Below are 23406 nucleotides of genomic sequence, written 5' to 3' on the forward strand. Positions count from 1 at the left end.
TGTAAATGTTCTTAGGGCCCCACTAGTCTGTTGAATGTGTCATTTTTGGCAAAAAAGGCCCCACTGGAGATCTGAACTGACATCGCTAGTTAAAATCGTGGTTTTCATTTTTCTTTTAACATTTTTTTGTTCATAAAAAAAAATATTTTCATTTTGGGTGCCCCCCTTGCCCGTGGTGCCCTAGGGCGACCGCCCCTCTTGCCACCCCCTAGCTACGCCACTGATGTTACGTATATTTTACATAACAAATGCAAAATTTTATTTTGAGTGGTTTTAATTTAAATTCAATTGATAATAAATAAACATGTGTTTTTACTTTAAGTTTTTAACACTTAACTTCACTACAGTTAGAAATTTACAAAAAATCAATATCAGGTAAGTAGGTGGTCTACCCAACACGGGAAAAACATGGCAAGGGGTCTACGACACAAAAAAGTTTGGGGAACTCTGGTCTATTTTAACTTAAGCAGTAAGCTACCACCAGCTTCAAAAGCATCTGCTGATAAAAACCGTCCACAAATGAAATTTAACAGTGTTTGATATATATATTATAATATCAACCATATAAAGTTAACAAACCAAGTTACACACATTTCCTAGCATTTTTATTCTGTATTCATGAACATTTATACCTACCCTCATTTTGTAGGATTCCAGTTTTTAAAATTTTTACCTACCCTATAAATAAATGATCTGACAGTTCTTTATTTAAAATTTGATCGACATCACTGGATGACATTAATATTAGTTACTAATAATATTCTATATTTAAATAACGGTCGACTTCGATCGACCCACGGGAAACTCCCGTACCTCAACGCGATTGTTATATATTTATTAATATTAAAATTTGGTCCTTGTTATATTTCATTGTTATTCAAACTGCAATTAATCCTGTGTTTCTTATGATATTTACACAAAAGCTATTTATGATTCTATATTCATGAACAATAACCTTTGACAAATAGGATCACACAGTATTTTTTATCTACCCACAGGTGGAATACTATAAATACAGTCAAATTTACAAGATATTTCATTATTGAAAGAAGTGTTTTATAATTTATTTAATTTTAATTAAAGGTATAAAAATTTTAATGTGTTATTAATAATCTGTGTTATGTTGTAAATATATGTTGCTAGATCGGACCGGTTGCGGGGAATTCCCGTACCGTGCCGTAGTCATCTTATTTTTTTTCTACCCGCCTTTTATCGATAGAATAATGTTAAAAATAACTGACGACCCAAAAGTGCGTGTAAATGTTTACTCGAATAAAAATATTTTGAACTTTGAGAAACTTGGCGCATGTTGTGTGGTTACCTGATTGCAATTAACTAAGTAAATTTTGTTGGAGATCCTAGATGTGAAATAAAAATAAGTGGGGAGATGTTAATGTATATAAATTGACGTAGGCCTGGACTCATCCCGCGATGACATCGACTCCATGTCGGAGTGGTACCGCACGCCGAGGATCCCGGAGGAACCGGACAGCTGTGATATCATACACAAGGACTTCATTAAGTACGTATACTGTTTCATACAAGTTAAAATATTTTTTTAAATATATTGGTTTTCACCGATGTAGGGTACATAAAGACAAACGCCGGCCATTGTGACCTAAATCTCGGTCTACCTTAAGACCCCCCCTCCCCCCGCTAAGTGGATTCGCTACGTAAAGTCGCGGCAAGTCGAAGTCGACTGACGAATGTGTTGGGAGAGGCCTATTGCCTTTTCGGGGGTAGCGTATCCACGCATACCCCGGGACGGGCTATCGAAAAATAGCACGGCGCTAGGGAAGACCGCGTGGCGATCCCTGACCGGGAGATACCGCGGTCCCCCGTTTAGCGCAGAGGGCGACCACCGGGGGGGTTTTAGTGGGTAGGAATCCCACATACCCCTGTCCTCCCCCCAGAGGCAGGGTATCTTGAATACCGGAAGATTTCCCCCACCGAAGAAAAAAAAGGCCCATTGCCTTGATTTTTAATATATTGACTCGTTATAAGTGTGGGTATATGATATATATATGTATCCAGTATCGCCCGTCGCGGTGCGTCGGTGCAGCATTCGCGTACCTCGTCGCTTGGTGCGTCGTCGGGCTCCGCGGACGAGGGCTACCTCGCGATGGGACCGCCACCGGAGCCCTGCGCCGCCGCATCTGTCTCCAGCGGCTCCGTTTGCAGTGGCACACCTTCCACCGACCCGCGATTCAGGTATATCAAAAAACCTTCACAGTTTTCGTATAATACTATGTTAATTCTTTGATCTACCCATCTCTGTGTTTAAAGAATATTACCGTCAATATATATAATAACTACATATTGAAAATCAGATCGATTTTAGCGAAGGCTTTTGACCATATTCGATTGTTTTTGAGTGTTGTTAGCCTTTTCTACTTTTACAACTTCATCGGACTCAGATTAAATAAATTCCAAGAGTAATGCATATATATGTATACAGGACAGTCCCACTACGTCGGACTGTCCTGTCCGCGGCGGCTACATGCGCGCCCTAGCGCATTGACGTAAGCCAGCGGCCCGGATTCCCGGTGGCTCGGCGCGCGCGTCTCACTCACTCTGGGTTCGGTTGCACATCAGCGCACACGCAAGCACGCCGCAATAAACTCTCGTTCCGACGCGTCTACCTTTGTATAGTGGTTGTGTGAACAATAAATTAGGATTTTCTCAATTACATCCATTTATTTATTCATCACCACATTAGTGACCCCGACGTGATATATGGATTAATCCATTGTTTTAACTGTGTGTTGATATATAATGTGTTACGTGTAACGATAGCGCGAGGCAATCGACTACTAGCGCCATCTGGCGGCAGCGTGTTGTTCTGCGAGTTGTACGCATATATAACCCGTGGTGGTGTTGTCCATAGCGACAGTTTGTCCATCTTCGACCTGATTTGGTCAAGTACTTCGTCTCCACCATCACAGGGTTAGGAATAAAGTCTGCAGTATCTTCAGCAGGCTTTACCTCCTCATATGTTTTTGTAGCCAACACTCTTTCCGTCGCAAAGATCTTAACAAAACTTGCGTAAAGTGAACCGTGTTCTCTTACAGAAGTGTAGGCTACACTCAAACCAATTCAAGTTCTCTAAAACCGCTTCACCCGAAACGCAGGGCGGTGTTAACATAACGTTGATGATCTTCACAGTGATCTCAATCTTCTAACAGTCCAGGAATCTTTTTCAGGCTTGTTCAATTGTCTACTTTGAAACAGTTTAGACATACCCCATTTCTTTCATAACTAACGCATCTCGCTAGTCTATTCGCACCTCCTTAAAGACCGCGAAGAAATGTCCAAAATACTTTTTTGTTGATCTCTCCTGAGAACTTCCATAACCCATTTACATTCAGAACACTGCAAGTGAAGGCTTTACTTCAATAACAGCTCCTCCATCCACGACACATCGTACACAAACGCGTACGATGTAACAGAATTATTCTCTACACTTGTGACAATCCGATACCTTTCGGGGAAGATCGTCCAACGATTGCGAGGTCTGAGCTTGGATTCATATTCCTCTGTGGCGTGCATATCGCATACCCTAGCAACGAGCTCTTACCCACGTGTCCGTCGATCGCATCGCGGCGGCGGCGGCAGTGAAACGGATAAATGATAGATGGCGCCACAGTAGACGCAACAAAAGTTTGCATCGCGCTGTTGAGTCTCCGCGCTCATTATAAGTGCTAGCGTAGGTACGATCAACATTAACAAGAAGCTACCGAAGAACAAGAAGCTACAGTACTACGACCACTCCTACACCTCCTTTACATGCTCATATCACTTCCTTCACTTTACACTCAAACGTGTACACAATCTTCTTCTTCTTGAAGTGCCTCTCCAACTAGTGGAGGTTGGCTATCAGCTTCCTGCTCTCTTCCTTATTTTTGGTTCTGCGTAATAGCTCAGCAGCGCTGGCGATTCCGATTCACTCTCTAATGTAATTTGACGGTGTTAGTAAATCAGTAAGTTTAAGTTCCGATGAAGCTGCAAAAGCCTTCGGGCCAGCAGCTGGGAGTTGACCAGAGGCAACCCGTGTTCGCAGCGAGTACCAGCTGGAGCCGGCCACGGCGCACATCGCTGAGGAGCGGTCGGCGCGCGCGTACAGCGTGGGCTCGCGGCCGGGCGGTGCGCGCACGGAGCCGGCGCGGCTGCGCGCGTACAGCGCCGGTGCGCGCCGCCGCCCGCCGCCGCGCCCCTCCGCCGGAGACTTCCTCGAGCTCGACTTCTCAGCAAACGCGCCTGCGCCACAGCCCAAGGTACACACTCGCGCTCGCGACGACGCTTACAATGCGATTAAAATAAGAATAGGACCGGCCTAGCGCCATGTTGTGACGTCACAACGGGAACTTGGTATAGTGTGCAAAAAACGCAATTTTAAAAAATAATACCAGTGGCTAGTCACTCGCTCGGTTACCTTCGAAGCAGTTTCCAAATGCTTAATGAAACTTCCAAATACATCACGCGATATATGAATATTGCCATCTGGCCCTGGTACAATTCTTGATTGTTTTAACTGGTCCAACAACCTAATGGCACGTTTTTTCTCTTCCTCGAAGTACTTATCAACATTGCTGATAATCTCTCGAGCTCGCCGATGTAAAACACTACCTCTTTTGCTCATTGTAGAACAAATTAAACAATCAACAAAAACAATTATTATTGTTTATTTTATAATATTAATGCTGACCGTACTTATATGAGTGAAATTAGCCGAGAGCCCGTCCTATTCTTATTTTAATCGCATTGTATGTACATTCCCAGAGAGCGATAGAGAGGGACGGAGCTTCACTGTGAGATCCAATCAGTAATATTTAATGGAATCAGGCGTTACCTCGCGGAAGTCCATCCTAAGTAATAAAAGGACCAATATTTAGCCACTTCCGCCCATGCAGTGGTAGTCAGGAGTTATATATAGGAGTTAGTTAGTTATGTTACACCGATTAGTGACTCTGTGTTTGGCACTAATCGGTGTAACATAACTCCTGAAGATGCCCCGTGGAGGGGTAAAACACGTGTTGAGTAATTTGGCGGTGGCGGTTGTGTGATTCGCATTGTTTGCCGCATACGCAATTATCAGCGGGCTGGCGGGCGGTGCGTTTTATTGCACGACTACCACTGCATGTACAGAAGTGGCTAAATATTGGTCCTTTTCTTACCAATCAGTAATGAAGAGGTCCGGAGAAAAAACAACATCTCCGACTTAGCTCTAACCATTACACGTAGTGGCACTGCACCGGGCCGAAAGATTCTCAAGGTGCAACAAAGAGCCGAACGACAGAGTGGATAGGTGAACCGACGATATAGTTAAGGTCACGAGAAGTTGCTGGGCGCGGGCTGCGCAAGACTCGAAATCGTTGTGATAGATGAGGTCTTGTATTAGACGTCTATCAGCTGAAATGATGAACATGTGACGTTCCCAAGATATGCTATACTCTATGAAATAATTAGCAGTGAGGTAACCCTTTGCAAATAGGAGCTTTCTAAATATTATGTAACATATAATAACAACCAAAGAGAAAATTTAAATTCTTTAAGGAATTCTGCATGGCCATGTTTTTTTTCTAGATGGCAAGATATCCTTCATCCTCCGATGTTTCAATATGTGCATCATCGGTGATATGTGCCACTACACATCCAAACATTCAAGGATATGTTGTTCTGTGTACAGGTGATAGTGCCGCGGACACCTCCCACCATAGGCTTCATGGAGTCCAGGAAAAACACAGACGAATATGTGGACATGTCTCCTCGTAACGCGGGCTATGTGGAGATGAAGCCAGGCGAACCGCCTGCGGCGACCGCGCCCTCACATCCCGCCAGCACCACGCCCGACGGCTACGTAGAGATGAGCTACGGAAGGCCCGCCTCCGTGCCCTCGGAGACTCCGGAGACACCCACGCAGCACCCGCAGCAGAACAACTGCCACCAGCTGTCGACGGTGCGCGAGATATCAGAGGACGGGCGCCGCAGCCCCGACTGCTCGCAGTACGTGACGCTGACGCAGTCGCCCGCCCACGAGCACAGGGACGAGCCCATGAACAAGGCCGTCGACGTGACCGATCTCAGAGGTACACTTGCTCTCTACCATCATTCCATTGCATCCTGGATCGACGGAGTCCCGTGGACATTCTTATCTTAGAAAAATAAAATATTTATAAATTAACACATAATATTTACTTTCGTTTTATTGTATTGGATAATAAATTTAGTTGTTAAATCTCATAAAAAAATAACTTATAAAAATTCTTATTTACCTAGACAGTGCATGTAAAAGGCTTCAATTTATGTTATATTACTCGATACCTACCTGAATAATATATATTTCATTTTGATACTCTCGGGGATCACACAAGTGTATTACTATAAACAAAGTTATGCAATTTTGGCAAACTGTAATCTCTTGCCATCTGAAATTATAAAATCCGGTCAACAAATCCCATATTTTAAAAAAACACATAGGCATAGCTCGCGCCAAATTTCTAGACGTAAAGTTATTTCTTGCAGAGGTACAATCAGAGAGATAAAGCTTATTTCAAATGAAATTATCTGCAATGAATTTCCAATAGAACCCGTTGCAAGCCGCCCATATGTTTTCGATGACTTTAATAAAGTCTTTTGTTCATTTTATTAGCGGAAGTTGTAGTAGCTCCGTGGTCTTCATTCCAAAAAACGCTTCAAAAAATCATAATGTAGTTGATGAAAAAAAGAATGGAACGTCCAGAATTATATGTCGAGATAGCGAGATAATAATGAGAAATTGTTAAGGCTTCCAACTAGTCCTTTTGGAAACCTATGACCGAGGCCCATGTCCAGCATGATGATGATGAAATGATTGTTTTAAATTGTATTCACTAACAAATATTAACTTGACAGGAACGGAGGCGACGCCGCTGGCGGGCAGTCCGGGCGGAGCCCTGCACTACGCGGCGCTGGACTTGGAGCCGCGACGAGCTCCCGCCGCCGCCGCGCCGCGCCTCTACACGCAGATCGACTTCCTGCGCAGCGAGCAGCTGCACCCGCACGCCACCTAGCCGCGAGCGCGCACGCGCAGCGCCATCTCACCGACGACCTTGTAAACTACGTCTCCGCTTGACTGAAACAACGGCGGAGATCATCCCAGGTTACCAGGCGTTGGTAAGAGATCAAGCTCCAGGTGGCCTTTAGTGTAACTCCTGTGTTGAGGGTAGTCGGACAAGTGATACATGGACTCTACCCGTCCTTCACCAGTGATGGACTTAGATTAGTATATCGGACCGGGACGAAGCTGGAGTCCGAAGCGTGGAACAGTTGATGACCGTCGTGTCGTCGTGTGATGAGGCGAATATTAAACTTCTGCTCTAGACAAATTCGTATCGGTGAATTATTAATTGCCCGTGTACACATAGCGCAATAGTTACAAATTTATTTATTCATTTTCATATGTACTTGTTAAATTTTCTTCACGATTTTCTACATACTTGCAGTACTTGGAGATTTATTTTTATATTTTCATCGTATCGATTACAAGCAGCAGTGATATACGAATTTTTATTTTCAATTATGAAAATTTGTTGAAAGTAAAACGCTTTCGTCTTGTCGTGTTAAGTCTTAATGTCGCTTGCTTATGAAGCTGGACTATATTAATCTTGTATCATGTTATATTTTCATACGAAACCTTTCGAGGTGGTTGTTTGAGACGTTTTAGCGAATCGCATTTTGTTGTTTGTTCCTTGGGAGTATTTATATTCGAACATTGGACATCGCAGTCAATTACAGCAAAGTACATATCTGATGTTGACATTACATTTGTACTTTACCGTACTCGACTTTTACGTGAAATTAAAAGAAAAAGTTAAAATTACATTTATCATACGGTATTGCTTGTTACTAGGTTAAAATTTCGTAATTATAGATATTTATTTATTACCGCTATCGTTTGTAATAATTGTCATTGAGTAACGAATCATGCTGTATATATCTAGTACAATCGCGGCGACAATTGCTAAATGATTTATAAATTAAATTTACTATTGATAAAAAAAAATATGAAAAAAAAACAATATAATTCGCATGGAATTGTTGAATCGTTGGTGATGGGTGGTTTTGCGTGTCCCGATATTAATAAAATATATGTATAAAATAAATTAAATATAATTTACATAAATGCAAACGGTTGTGAGAGAGGCCTAATGTAGTTCAACTCAAAATGACTTTACGTTCCCTAATGTACTGACCTGTTGTGTTCTTAGGTTACTCCGTTCAATGTACTGCAGTGCAATCATTTACATTATTAAGAATAATCGAGTTATGTCTACACTGTTATATGTTTTACATTTGGCTCGCCTCGGACTGTTCCCTCTCATGTGCGTTATATTCACTAATTAAAAACGAAATATTTGTTAATTGTCTGTTTATAAAATTTATCTTTAAATATCTAAAATTAAGGATCTTTTCTGTTTACACGCCATGAATTGAACAGTTTGGCAAACTTTAGCAAAGAGGTTTATGTGAGGTTTTATTTTTCTGATTTACACTGCGCAAATTTTGTAATAACACTGTTGAGAATTATAGACGTGCAACAAGATATATATATCCGGGCTTGATCTTTAGCTTGTGTAAATATATACATTGGGTAATGCCCGTTGCTCAAATTCATATATTTCGATGTTTAATTTTTTAATTATTCTTTTAAATTCTATTTGATTGTACTTTGTTAAAATATGTTTTCTTTAATTATTATGTTTTACGTTTAGTTTTCACTGGGTATTACATTTTTGTTTCGTAAATGTTTAATTATGAATTGTAACAGTTTTGTTGGTGATTGTACACACCCGTATTGTTCGGTTTAAACAATTTTTCTTTTTATATTTATAAGACGTTGACAGTTGTTATAGACATCGTAAAGAACAAGCTCGGAGTCTGTTTACAGGAATTATGTGTTCAAAATAAATAGAAAAAAAATAATGTTTCTTTTTCATATTGTTAATGCAAAAGCGAAACAAAATTATCCAAAAAAAATATATAAAAAAAAAAACAATGTACAGGTTAACAATGGAGGAATATAACTGATAGTTTTATTTGTTGTTCGTAGTTATAAAATTGTCACGCGAAATAGGACCTTGTGCGTTCTTAATACGGTTCACTATCGCATGCCTGCACCGTGTACTACTATTAGCCGGCAACGTATGACAGCGCATCCAGAATTAAGAAACATATATATATATTTATATTTTGAGTGAAACTATAGTGGACTTAATGGCGAGGGGCGAAGGTTCATTATCGCCCGACGGGCGCGCGGTCATACGTTGAATAGTTTAATTATATTTTACATAATGTACGACGTAACTCTGCCGATACCACTTAGAGATAAACACGTAATTGTTATGTAGGAGTTAATGTAAAGGATAAGTTACGTAAACGTATTACCTTGCGTGCTGCAAACAAATCGTTATCACATACAGTCATACTCGAGCGGCAATGGATAATGACTTTTGGTGAAATTTACAAAAAATTGTATTTATTTTTTCTGGAATGTATTAAAGATTCGACAATTAAAAAGTCAAAATAATAAACAATTTTTTGAAATTGAAAAATTAATAAAACTTTTTTAACGTGCTTTATAGTGAATCAGTTTTAATTATATTTGAATAAAAAATAAAACAAGGTCTCATTATCATATAGGAAGTCGATGCACGACCACAATGAGGTATATAGATCTTCACCAAAGTTCTTCTATACCTGTCAACGTGGTAGACATCCATGCTTTGCCATATTCGAAAAAAATGTCAATTTGACGGTATCAATTATAAAGATATAACATAATATAATGTTTATATCAATTTCATGCGCGACTGTACCGAAATGTATCGAAGTTCATTTTCATTTTATATCAAAATGTAACATGTCGAAGGAACTGTATATGTAATTTACATATGTTGCGCAGGTCGATAGCGCTGAGCGATATGTTTGCAGCCGCACGGCCACACCCGCCGTTTCTCGTTGAATATTAAGTGCAATTATTGTAACGCGGTGCCTCTTGTATTTAGCAAGTACGGAACCGCGCCGTGCGCCATATTAGCGGCCCAGCGCGCGTCCGCTCTGTAAACCTTTACATGTTCGTGGACAGAATGACGTCACCGGTCAAGTAAACCGAAGCTTGATTCTTGGACACTAAAAAACTGCCTAAGTCGATAACTTCCCCTAAGGGAATTCCCCCTAATAGGCTCCTGTGTCGACTCTTGCATCTATGTATGTTACTCCATGAAGCGTTTGTTCATGCCATATAAGATCATGACATGCCTTCCAACCCGCTTACCTCCAATTTTCAATTGTCGTTAGTAAAATAATCAGTGTAACACAAGGGTGTTGAAAATATATATATTGTTATTACTATTTGACAAATAAACCTTGTAATTGTAAATTTAAAAAAAGTTCATTTTTAACATTGTCTTTGCCCAATAGTCATTCTGTCCAATAACGTGTCAAACAAAATGTTTTGTATGTTATATAATTCGTCATATAAATTGTTACAGTAGGCTCCAGTTCTATATTTGACCCTTTTGCGGCGAACTATATAGACCCACAATTTAGCACAAACAGAGCGATCATTGCTATTGAGTTTTCTTCTCTAGTCGACAAGAACGAACATAAAATTAATTGAGAAAAAAAATTTGCACAGATAAAAATTACATATATATACATATATTGCACAACGTCAAATGTATTATGAAAAAATACTTATTTAATGGAATATACTCTCTTAATTCTTCTCTACCGGACTGTACACCGTGAAGCACTTTTGTACCGGACTGTACGCCGTGTAGCAATTTGTACCGGACTGTACGCCGTGTAGCACTTTTGTAATGGACAGTACGCCGTGTAATGCTTCTCTACCAGACTGTACATCGAATGTATCCGATTGCAAAATATTTATTTTGTGAAAAAAAATAATAGTATTTTTTTTTATATTACAACTGTAAAGAAAAGTAAAGGTAGTGTAGTTATGATAAAATTGACTGAAGTTCCTCGCGAAGCCTCCGAGCATAAATTAGTATAACAACGATAATATAGAATTACATATATGTATATGTTTGTATATATGTATATGTCATAGTGCACTGCCGCAAAAGGGTCAAGTATAATCGGAAGGTATATGCCGAGTGCCAAGATGTTGATATGTACGTTACATTCCGCCGCTACAGCGACGTGCTAGTCCCGTGTGTTCAGCCTGACCCAATAGATTAGACCTCTCGCGGACCAGGGATGGGACCCGCATACAACGCTTGACTGAATAAACACCAAATTTTATATTAAAAATTATTTATTGCTAACGCACGGTACGCTGTTTAGTACTTTTCTACCGGACTGTACGCCGAGTAGTACTTATCTAACGGACTGTACGCTGTTTAGTACTTTTCTACTCTACTGTACACGGAGCGTTGAAAACTTGTCATCGTATGTTGCTTATTTTTTTAATACATCTTTGTTAAGGTCGGAATAGGTGGTTTTTTAAGTATCTACACCGAAAGCTATAACATGGATACGTCTTTTTTTAATTATATGTAATTATTTCAAATGTCTTATTGTAATAAAACAACAATTGTCATTGATAAAAATTAGATTTAATTATGTAAAAAGTAAAATTGTCGAAGTTTTTATACTGATATATACGCCATAAAGACGAAAACAAGAATAGCGGTCAGCTGTCTAACTCGAGTTTCTGGAAGATGAGGTATGTCCATATTAATATATACGTTTGACATATTTTTTTGGAAATCTCCTATTCCGATCATTGATTATCATTGTGATGAATTTCAAGCGAATAATTCTTAAATCGAAGGACAATGTCTTTAATATTTAAAACCTTTTTTGTTTCGGAGACTGGCGGAATTGTACGTAGAAATCTTCTGATAGAATGTTCTCGAAGTTTCGCGGTTTAGTCTTTTTTTTTTCGGAAGTTAAGTTCAAGCCCAGTGTAATCAGTGATGGTGACATAAACTGCTTTACCGCGACTTTGGAAAGTGGGTTTTAGTTGAGACAAGAGCTGGCAGACACTCCCTCCGTCTCACCGCGCATATACTTGAGGCGCGGTACAGCGTTTGCGGTAACACCGTAGTAAGATAATTCATTTATTTTATTTATCCTTTAGGCACCCGTGTCAAATAAGTCGTCTACAAGAAATGTCGCGTTATTTAATGAACTTATTATCCCAAACGATACGAATTGCGGACGCAGTCTACCCTCGTTTTTGTATAGTTTAGTCAATTGTGCCGTTATCCGGCTTCACCTCGCAATTAGTGATGTATGTAGTTATACATTGCGTTATATATTGTAGTATATACACTTACGTTTATTCCACTTAGGCTGTAAGAAGCGCCGAGCTAGTGTTAGATTAGGTGTGCGATGGAACGATCCCCCGCACACCCGACACCAGCGCCCTCTGCCATACGAAACATTATGCATTTGAGAGCACAAAGGTACAATTAAGGTCACAAAGCGTTCAAATTATTTAATGAATCGAAACAAATGTCGCAATAACTGCGTACGGGTCTCAAATCGTGTCTGCGCGCTAACATATGGTAAATAGTTTGTGGGTAGAATCATATTTGTGTTTCAAGACATGCATGTCATTGTTTTACTTTTGTAATGCTTTCAGTAGCATCGTTGGATATAGTCATTCAATAATGCATTGTTATGTTCTCTTTTATACAGCTCAATTTAATAAAATCTACAATCAGAATCAATACCCTTCTAAAATGATAAACTTGAAACCACGATGGTTCCTAACAAGTAATGATCTAAGAGTCCATACTATAATTTTTTTTTATGATCGCTTTCAAAACTGTCTTTTTTACTACTACCCGTGGCCGATCTTATAAGACTTGTTAGAAGTACCCTACTTCTCTTCGCATATGCGAACTCTGCTCTAAAATCTATATGATGTGCAGTGTGGAATATTCCCGAACACAGTAATGAAATTTTTCATCTACCCTCCATTTTGTCATTCGCAAGTGCCAAATTGTTTTCAATTGCATTGAGTTATAGCTTTAAGCACATGTCAATCCCGCTGTTATTTGGAAGCATTCATATTTTAGTTTTGAATCATTCCATGGTCTAAATTAATCTGTTTACACTACATACATGTAAAGTTATGTTCACAAGATAATCCGGGTAGAATGACATCGGACGCTAGTGTGAACGCGGCTTTATCTAACTCCGGGTGACCGACATGACAAGGGTGTTTCGATAACTACTAGTCCGTTTTGAAGAATTAGTTATTATTTGATTGTAAAACGAATATGTTCCTGTGACGGCGTAAATAGTGGTTTTTTTATAACGTTTAACTGTAAGGCATGTGTGACGTCTAGAGCAGTTCCCGAGTTGTATATAGTGTGAGGGCGTCCCCGCAGCGCTCCCGCCGCGCCGGGCCCCGAGCAGTTCTGTTGTTCGAGAAAGAGTTATATTTTTTTACAAATGGTGCTACTGTTTTGAGTTTTAGTCAAACGACGGGCCACGTCGTGCGTTACGATTGCACCGGGTGCGGTAGAGCACCGGTGCGCAGGGGCCGCGGGGCGCGGTGGGAGCGCTGGGGATGCATACCATTAGCGCCGCTAGGGTGGCTGGCGGACGGCGACTGACGACGGGTGACCACCCTCGACCACCCGCGACTCGTGTATTTAGCTTTTGTATCTGCGGACGGTCCGAAAATCGGACATGCGTTTATTCAATTTCTAAATGTAATTTTTTTGGTACGCTACATTTTGTTTACTTTCATATTACGATTATATTGTAAATAAAAATAAAAGCTTTGGATTTGAGATGTTGTTTTATTGATTATAATTTCACAATACTGGCTGAAAACAAACCCAAAACAGCTCGAACACATGGCCAAAAATTAGATGAATACACGGGCAAAACTAGATGAACACATACACAAGCCCAACAATCCGAACACAAGCCTGACTGACTGACACTATCCGAACACAAACCCAACACTATGCAAATACAAACCTAACATTAGTCCAACACTATCTGAGCACAAGCTCAGCACTATCTGAAGCCAATATCAGCACTATCTGAACTGAAACTCAGCACTATCCGATCACAAGCCTAACAATCCTAACACAAGCCCAACGGTATCCTAACACAAGCCCAACGGTATCCGAACACAAGCCCAGCACTATCTGAACAGAAACCCAACTCTATCCGAACACAAGTCCAACACAATCCTCACAAAAGCCCAACACAATCTCAGCGCTATCCGAACACAAGCCCAACAATCCGAACACAAGCCCAACAATCCGAACACAAGCCCAACAATCCGAACACAAGCCCAACAATCCGAACACAAGCCCAACAATCCGAACACAAGCCCAACAATCCGAAAACAAGCCCAGCACTATCCGAACACAAGCCCAACAATCCGAACACAAGCCCTACAATCCGAACACAACCCTAACACAATCTCAGCACTATCCGACACAAGCCCAACATTTACTGAACGCAATCCCAAGATTAGTTAAACACAAGTCAAGCAACAGGTCTGCTTTAGCCTAAATAGTCAGACATAAGTCTAACTATGCCTCAGTACCAGTCTAACACAAACCGTGCAAAATCCTTTACTGTCCCAACGATAGCATCACTTTCCCAAAGCACAAAGCTATGGTTCACCGCTAGGTCTTTACGCCCACCATTCGCAGCCGAAAGAGCATGCACAGTTCATGTCGATAAAAACAATTACTTTATTTACTATTTTTATATATGTATATAAAATCGTAAATACGTGTATATATACCGTAAGTTATTTATGTTTATAGTATTTTAGTTAGATTACTATTTGCCGTAAACCTTATTGTCAAATGAAATACAGATCCGCCAAAATTATTGACATTGTCGCACGAGTTACTAGTGAATCAGGACGCATTCTCTCATTCACGAAGTCAATATTCCAGCAAAGAAATGTAAAAAGGTTAAAGACCTGTAACGTCTTATATTTCAAAAATATATTTTTTCACATATATTATATAAAATCATACCATACTGTAATAACTGATGTTATAAAGTAAGGGCATCAAAAATAAAGTACATACATACATAGTGGATTATAAAACGGTTAGTAGTTTGCTCATTAGACAGTTACTAAAAGAATACTACACCAAAACAACAATGATAGCCATGAATAGACTATATAATATTGCACATAAATTACAATAACAAATAGAGATGCTCACAAACCAAAAACAAGAAATGATAGGCATCGTAAACGTACGAGACAAATTATTTCAAAAATAATGTCAGTGACCGCGGTTTGGACATACTTCCTCCGCCATTCTGAGATCTGTTATAGTGTGTGACAGAGAAATCATACATATGCACTTCAATCGATCTCATTCTTACACAGACTGCGACTGTCAGCACAAATTTAGATTTTTTAAAGTAAATATAAGTTGTAAAACATTAAACGATTAATTATGCTTATAATCTTCATCTAAATTTCCCTTCAGCACCTGTACATTTTCAGTAGCAATTGAAAATCACGGAAAGGATTTAAATAGATTTATCGCTACAATATGTTAATGAGATATAAAATAGAATTAGGTTTCCTTCACGAACGAATCTTATTGATTATGTAATTTATAAAATTTAAATATATAACTATTATTGTAAATTTTATCAGAGTTTAAATTTATATTTCATAAAAAAATTGGTGTTGCCATTACAGGAGTTAAAGTTGAAAAGAATGTCAAACTTACTGTTTGCCACAATAGTGTTTTAAATTTACTTAATGGCCGTCGTTGTCGACGGTTTTATAAGTTGTGTCAACAAAACGATGAATACTTTTTGATTTAATTTAATAACTTAGTCGTCAAGTTTACAGTCGTGATTGAAGTTTAAATAAAACTGATCCGGAAACATTAAATTTGTTATAAATATTTATAAATCTAAGTAGTTTAAAAATGTCTGGTAAAGCTAAAAAGGCGGGCGCGCCGAAGAAAAAGGCGAATGGCTATAAAATGCCAGCGCCTATTCCTGCTGGAGAAGTCATCACCGACACGATAGCGAAGAAGAAATGGAGAATAGGTCCTTCGATCGGCGTTGGCGGCTTTGGTGAAATTTACTCCGCGTGCGATCACGAAGGTTCTCCAAAAAAGGCTTCAGATTATCCTTTTGTCATAAAAATCGTAAGTATCACGCCGTATATAATATACATTTAAAGTTTGACTCTGTATCGGATAATGGATGTATTATATATGACAACCGTTCCATGTACATAGCTTAATAAATATAATTCATTAATAAAATAAAACTTCTAACTATTCTCATCGTATAGCATATCTGTAGGATATAATTGTCCCCTGTATCTGCTTTTGTTTGATATTCCAGAAAGTCCTGTTTTTTTATTATTATGTTTTTAAATCTAGAATCTAGATTGCTAGAAAAATTTTTAAGCATCAAAAGAATTTGTTTGAAAAGGTCACATAATATTGTGAGGCAAATCTTTAATAATTTTCAAATAACCAGTCAGTGAACAAATGCTTTATAGTACTAAGTTATTGGGTCTTCAGATGGTAAATAATCGATTTGGAAGATTTCTAGAATATTCCTGGTTAAACTTAACCTAGAAGTCTTTATAGATGATATCTTAATCCTTTTTTAAAGGGGTTATGATGGAGAAATCACTGATATAGGATTGTAAATACCTAAAAGCATGAAAAGCAGATCAATGTCAAAACATGTCCTTAAATTGCAATTGATATATTTAATTAAATAAATTAATAGAGGAATATAATAAAAATAAGTAGCAATGGGCTGTAGTCAGTGGCGTAGCTATAGTTTTTGGGGCCTTGGGCAGATTAGGGCTTGGTGCCCCCCCCCCCCCTAAAGAGTCTAAATAATTTCAAAATTCAGAACAGAATGTAGTTAATTTATAATATTTTTTGGTTCAAAATAATAAAAAAAAAACAAAAAAATTATTATATATTCAACTTTGGTGCCCCCCTGCTTGTGGTGCCTGGTGCGGCCGCCCCGCTCGCCACCCCCTAGCTACGCCACTGGCTGTAGTATTACTATTAATAAAAAATGGTTGTTTAATAAGACAACTAGACCTACACATTAGACTTAATTGGAACTATTCATTTGACATTCAAATTTAAAATTATTCAACAAACTATCTGTTCATAATAGTCATAACAAATGAAGCATTAAAAATTATTTATCATTATAGGAACCTCATGAAAATGGACCACTGTTTGTTGAAAAACATTTTTACATAAGAAATGCCAAAAAAGAAGACAGTAAGTAAATCTATCTTACATTAGCAAGCATCGCTGTACATTTGTGTGTGATTTTAGTTTATAACTTCATATAATTTTCAATACTTACAGTTGCCAATTTCATGCAGAAAAAAAAATTATCAACATTCGGCATGCCATCATTTTATGGCAATGGTTCACATGAGTTTAATGGTGAAAAGTACAGATATCTGGTGTTGGAAAGATACGGCAAGGATCTCTGGAGTTTGTTCAAGGAGTCTGGGCGGTTGTTCCCTGTGAATACGGTTTTCCAAATTGGCTTGCAAATGGTAAGGTGTGACTTCAATGAAGTTGTTTTTGTGAATTATTGGGAATTACTTTTAAAGAACTTATAGCTACATTTTTAAGAAAATGGTTAACATATTCTATGCTGAGAAAAAAACGCAGTCTCCTATCCAGGCCGTGTCGGTCAGTGATGGTTGACATATAGACTTTCAGTTGAAGCCGTGTCAGTCAGTGATGACCCCGTTTTGCGAGGGTTTTCGTTTAGTTCTTACAGGCCGTTGGACAGTGCTGTCAAACTAAATCTCATATTAATTGACCTGCATAGCCCTCTAGCTTTTCCATGTCAAGTAGGTTTTTGAAAAATTGAAGAACTTAGAAAGGAAAATAACAATTAACATACAAAGAAATTTATCAAAAAAATCACTTACATATAATGGCTCCAATTCACTTTTGTTATAACCAAGTAACATTTGAGTAAAAGATAAAAACATAGGCAAAAACACAAAAATTTAGGAAATTTTTAGATTATGATATTTTTATAGGCCTAAAAGGAAACTCTACTGACGGTCAGCACTGACCGCATTGGCAGAAAATTTTTACTAGACCATTGATTATTTATCCTGCAATTCATTTTTCTTTCTCTGTTTCTTTATTCTTTCTAAAGCAAGCACGATTCCATCAGTTTGATGTTTTATCTATTATTGTATCCGTAAACATGTATAATACTGTACTATACTGTGGTTGACTATAGTTACTAATGTACTGTTTATTATGAGTATATATGCGATATACATATGTATGTTTGTATATATGTTTTGTCTGTATGTGCATGTTAACTACCTATTATTTATCCCTCTACTGTTTCCATACTTGGGTTGTCTGTAAAAAATTGCCTTGTGTGATAACATACTATTACATTATACAATTTCTTTACTTTTATGCAACTATGTATATATTTTCTAGCTTGTACAATAAATAATATTAAATAAAATTGTTATAGATTAGTAAATGGGGAATTTTGTACAATACAACATTTAGAGCCCGAAAAATATAATCCAGGACTGTGTAAGGTTAGGAGGAACAAGTATTTACCCAGTCTGCATGGTTCTTCTTCTACCACAGTCTCTTTCAATCAGGCGAGCTGATGGTCAAAAGCGGGTCAATAATTGATAGAAAAAAGATATCCATTATCTTCTCGCAAAATGTCACCTAGTGCCTGAATCTTTTTTATTTGTGTAGCAGGGGAAAAGCCTTAATACCAATGAGGCAGCTAAAATAAGTTTAAGAAAATTATTAGGACTTTAAATGAAACTCCCTGGATTTTTTTTTCTTATTAATCAATTATCCATAACAATTACTTACATAAAAATTTTGTACATAACTTTCACAGATAAACACTTAAATTTTGAAAACTCAAAATTCGTTTTCACATTATTTCAGCTTGATGTCTTAGAATATATACACAGTAAAGGCTACGTTCATGCAGATATAAAAGGTGCCAATATTCTAATGGGTCTAAAAAAGGGTACAGAAAACCAGGCATACCTCGTTGACTTTGGTCTTGCTACAAGAGTGAACGACAAGGAGTTTAAGCCGGAACCAAAATGTGCCCACAATGGCACTATAGAATACACCAGTCGAGATGCACATATTGGAGGTGAGATTGTAGAATTTTGAAATACAAAACACTAATTACCATGTTTTACTTCTCAATTTAGATAGATTCCAATCGCAGAAGACATTGGACATCATAATGTGTAATTGAGTGTTGTTTATACAGGGTGATTGGTTATAAGTGTAAAAACTTGAAAGGTGAGTGATATAGCTCATTTGTTGTCAATTAATGTATGGTACCATCTATCCGCAGTGGTAGTTTAGCGATAGAGGACTGAGACATGTGATAGTATGTCATGGGTTCAATTCCCGGGAAACAATCTTATATAATTCATACACATTGTGCATTATATATATAGGATTGCCACTGCTCACAACAAATAAAGTAATAATATCGTCTAGGAAACTCCGAAAAATCTAGTCATCTGAAATACCACAATGTCTGACGAAGAGGTCTTTGGTGTGTTGTTAGTGATGACATGGATCCGAATCATTATAGCTCATGTCACCCGTAGATCAATTGAGATGACTACGCTTGGTGCTTCGCTGTGAGATGAAATTAGAAATGAGAAGATCTGCAGAAGAACCTTTGTTATCTACATAGTTCTGTGAGTTGGTTGTTCATAGTGGCATTCGACAGTCGTCGGGGCCGAAAAATGCTCCAGTGTCGACGACGGACTGGTAGATGCGGTGGGGGTAAACTCGACCCTAGGTGGACCAACGACATAATCTAGATCCTGGCATAACCGCTGGATACGAGCTATTACGTATTTAAATGTGACGTTAATAATGGAAATTGATGTACCCAGTGCCAACAATGCGAGGGGACTTGGAGATTCTCGCATACAACATGCTGCAGTGGCTGGTGGGTGAGCTGCCTTGGGAGAAGTCTCTGAAGCAGCCCAAAACAGTGCAGGCTGCCAAAGAGGCCTTCATGAAGAATGTGCGAAGTGAAATCACAAAGAAATATCCCTCAGTGCCAGGTATTATACCACACCCTCTAAAACTTTCTTATTCTGGTAAAGAGTTTAATTACAAGTCTTAAATGTTTGCAAATGACTATAAAAATTATTTTCGTAACACAGTTTTTTTTAATTTTCAGATGCTTTAATAAAGTTCTTTGAATATATCAATTCATTAAAGCCAAAAGAGCAAGTAGATTTTGTAAAATGTAGGCAACTGTTTGAAAGCTACCTAAAAGGAGAGGGTAGAACTAAAACCAGTAAATTGGAATTCAAGGAATCAACAAAGAAACGGAGAGATAAGAATAACACAATTGATGATGAAGTTGATGGAGAAGTTGAAGATGTTAAGGCAAAGGAAAAGAAAGTTATTCGAAGAGTGGGTCGGTCAAAGAAAATCGTTAAATCAGATGAAGATATAACTGATTGTGAAAATGAGGAGCCGGTGGAGGTAAAAAAGGTTAAAAGAAATGTAAGAAAAGCAGTTAAAAGAAAATCATTGGAGCCATCCATAGTTGTAAAAGTGAAGAAAACAAAATTAAAACCACAAGCCACACCACCTGCTAAGAAGAATCACAATAATATAGCAACACAGACAAGCATCGAGAAACCAAAGCGGGAAACTCGGCAGGTCTCATTCAACAGCCCCATCTCCGAGATCATTGGCACCAAGCCACTCAGGGCTGCCGAAAGCAACCAATCGGCTGACACAAGCGCTGATATTTTCGAAGACTCATTCGCAGAAGAAAAGAAGACCAAGAAGCGGCTGATTTCAAAAGAGGAGACGAGTGTGACTAGAGTGGTTAAGAAAAAGTTAACGGTCAAGAAAGGAAGGTCATGGAAAGATGCGCCTACCATCACAAATGGCAGGTCGCCACCAAAGTGACGTGTGCTTTGTGACTAGTTGTGTTGTATTTATTGTGTATGATTGAGATGAATTTATATCATAGCCCACTAGTGGGTAGACGTGGTGTAATAAATTGGTGATCCTAGTGTAATTTTTTTACAGAATTGTTTTAAGCTTTTATGATGTATGGAGTCAATTTTGGTTTATTAATGCCTGAGGATACCTGTTTGGTTAGTGATGGTGAACTGAAAACTGAAATTTTTTATCACTCATCACAAGGGTAAAAGCCCATCATTTATACATATTTTCGTTTTATTTCCTTTATACAAAAAACTTAAGACTAAAAATCAAGTAATGTACATTTTTATTTTATCGACTGCAAAATATTTGACCATCATCTCGCCCGAAGTGATGATAAGGTCTAAGACAATACATGCTTGTCAAGAAAGAACCTGTTTACTCTTGTCTTGAAGTATATGTTAGTTGAAAAAAAAACAATATATTTAAATGTTTTGAATATTATGGTCGGTGTATGGTTTCAGAATTAAATATTATGAAATTCATTATCTTTGAAGGTGTTATTAAAATGAGATCCTGTATGGTTTGTCATCACTGGACTATTTGAATTTGAGAAATTCCATTGCTGCATTTCTATCAATAATTTCAATGAATTCCCTCTGGAACTCTATCTCTGTACTTAAATACTATGTTTTGGTGTAGTTAGCATGTTTGTGTAATGAATTTTTTAAATGTGTGTATTTCAATGTATTTCTTTTTATAGCAAAGTTATAATTATACAATTTAAATAATGTTTATAATGATATCTATTACATAAGGTCTAGGTTTAGTTAAAGAGTTGATTTTTCAAATTATCCAACAGTAATTAGATTCCTATTAGATCATCTATATAGATCGAAGAATTGCTGCAGTCAGCGTTCAGGAAGTCTGAAGACGAAGATCTTTGACCAGTGTGTGTTGTCTGTGATGATCGGAGATATAGTTGTTATCCTGCCTTTTAAGAAAGTTCAGGGCCTCCCAAAGAGCTATGAGCTTTGCTGCAAGATCGAATAGTAAATGAGAAGATCTCCAGAAGATACAAGATTAACAATGTAGCTCGAAGAATTGCTTTTTGCAAGTGGCAGTGGGCGGTGCACAGTGCTCGTGCTAACGAAGGCTACCATGAGCCAGTAGACGCGGTTTAAGTTCGCCCTCCCCCCCACTAGGTGGTCCGACGAAATAGTTTGGTGGGCGAGAAGTCGCCGATTAGCATTAAGAATGGTCATGGTGCCCATCTCTGGAGGAGACCTATGCCTTGCAGTAGGCTTGGATTAGCTGACAATAAGAAGAATCGGATTCCTGAGTTTCTGTCGTTAGAATCAACTCTGAAGACTGCAACGGGTTTAACAATTGAAATAATTACATTTGCCTATATTTGTTGATTTGAATTTCTATGTTATTTCCTATTTAAAATAATGTTAGTTTTTGTTAATAAGTAATTTAATAATGTACAATGTTCTGTGCCATTGTTGTACATTTCCTGATGAGTCTGACATGTTCTGATGCGAAACTGCCAAAATAAAATAAAAGATATATTATCTTTTACTAAGAACCTTCAAAAGGTTATAATTCAGATGATATTTTTCAAAACGGCGAACGCGAAATCGAAAAATAGGTATAAATTTGAACATGCAGAAATATAAATGCGAAGAAACCCGCGTCGCAGGTGTAAACTTGTTATACGAGGGACATAAAATCGCGTTATAAAAAGACCGCGTTATAGGAGATAGCTTGGCTATAGAGTATCTCCAAACAGGTTTACTTATTCCCCTACCCTCGCCTAATGTCGACACTATAACTGATGATTACGTAATACATAATCTGTAATATAAGGTTTTTACCAATGAAATTGCCATTTTTTTATTGAAATTAATAAACAGAAAAAGAAGTGATTTTTTATTTTAATAATAAGGAAACTTTACAGGCTAAATATGATATCGCAAGTTCAAAGTATAAGCTAAATAAAAGTTTTTAATAATTTTAAAATTTCTACATCTGTGGTCATTTAAATTTTTTACCTAAAAATCCTGTGGTTGAGATTCAATTTTTGAAGGTTATGTTGTTTTTTTTAAAAGTTAAATAATCTGAGATACAAAAAAGAGGAAATAGTTTAAGCAAGGTTATGTTAAGTTCCCCTGTAGGTCACATATAAATCATATTACATTATATAGGATTAATACAATTATCATATCATCCACGATGTCTTTAATCTAATTTAGTTTTCATATTGTTTTGAAATAAAAGAGGATGTAGTAACGAATAAACTTTAATAAATCTCTCTAACACACGATACATTAATAACATTCACTATACGCTTACAATATATTTTACATTTTCACTAGCCTTAACAATAAATATTAGTTTATGAACGGTATTAAAAAAACAATATTTT

General features: G+C 37.8%; 2 protein-coding genes across 4 annotated transcripts in view; both read left to right on the forward strand.

Annotated features, from left to right (window-relative positions):
* The window catches only part of chico (insulin receptor substrate 1 chico), a 46723-nt gene extending 37128 nt beyond the window's left edge, over positions 1 to 9595 (forward strand). For all 3 annotated transcript variants that reach the window (XM_068761683.1, XM_068761685.1, XM_068761684.1), the window contains 5 exons: positions 1414 to 1522; positions 2035 to 2211; positions 4061 to 4274; positions 5687 to 6086; positions 6892 to 9595. In XM_068761683.1, coding sequence (XP_068617784.1) covers positions 1414 to 1522; positions 2035 to 2211; positions 4061 to 4274; positions 5687 to 6086; positions 6892 to 7049 — 1058 coding nt within the window. In that variant the 3' untranslated portion in view covers positions 7050 to 9595. The remainder of the gene's footprint in view (positions 1 to 1413; positions 1523 to 2034; positions 2212 to 4060; positions 4275 to 5686; positions 6087 to 6891) is intronic.
* A 6195-nt stretch (positions 9596 to 15790) lies between these two features.
* ball (ballchen) lies at positions 15791 to 21533 on the forward strand. The gene is made up of 6 exons (XM_068761441.1): positions 15791 to 16178; positions 17222 to 17291; positions 17382 to 17578; positions 18975 to 19191; positions 19958 to 20131; positions 20251 to 21533. The coding sequence occupies exons 1-6, from the start codon at positions 15954 to 15956 to the stop codon at positions 20994 to 20996; spliced, it is 1629 nt and encodes a 542-aa protein (XP_068617542.1). The 5' UTR covers positions 15791 to 15953; the 3' UTR covers positions 20997 to 21533.
* Positions 21534 to 23406: the final 1873 nt, after the last annotated feature.

Source organism: Battus philenor, unplaced genomic scaffold (assembly GCF_028537555.1).
Source record: "Battus philenor isolate CCGP_79_NKW_IND1 unplaced genomic scaffold, ilBatPhil1.0.hap1 SCAF_15, whole genome shotgun sequence".
Lineage (NCBI taxonomy): Eukaryota > Metazoa > Arthropoda > Insecta > Lepidoptera > Papilionidae > Battus > Battus philenor.

Bases quoted from the DNA above. Each gene is read 5' to 3' on its own strand.
- ball (XM_068761441.1), top strand. From the start codon at position 15,954: ATGTCTGGTAAAGCTAAAAAGGCGGGCGCGCCGAAGAAAAAGGCGAAT. The intron at 17,579-18,974 runs GTAAGGTGTGAC...ACATTATTTCAG, and splicing joins TCCAAATTGGCTTGCAAATG to CTTGATGTCTTAGAATATAT. The intron at 19,192-19,957 runs GTGAGATTGTAG...TGATGTACCCAG, and splicing joins TCGAGATGCACATATTGGAG to TGCCAACAATGCGAGGGGAC.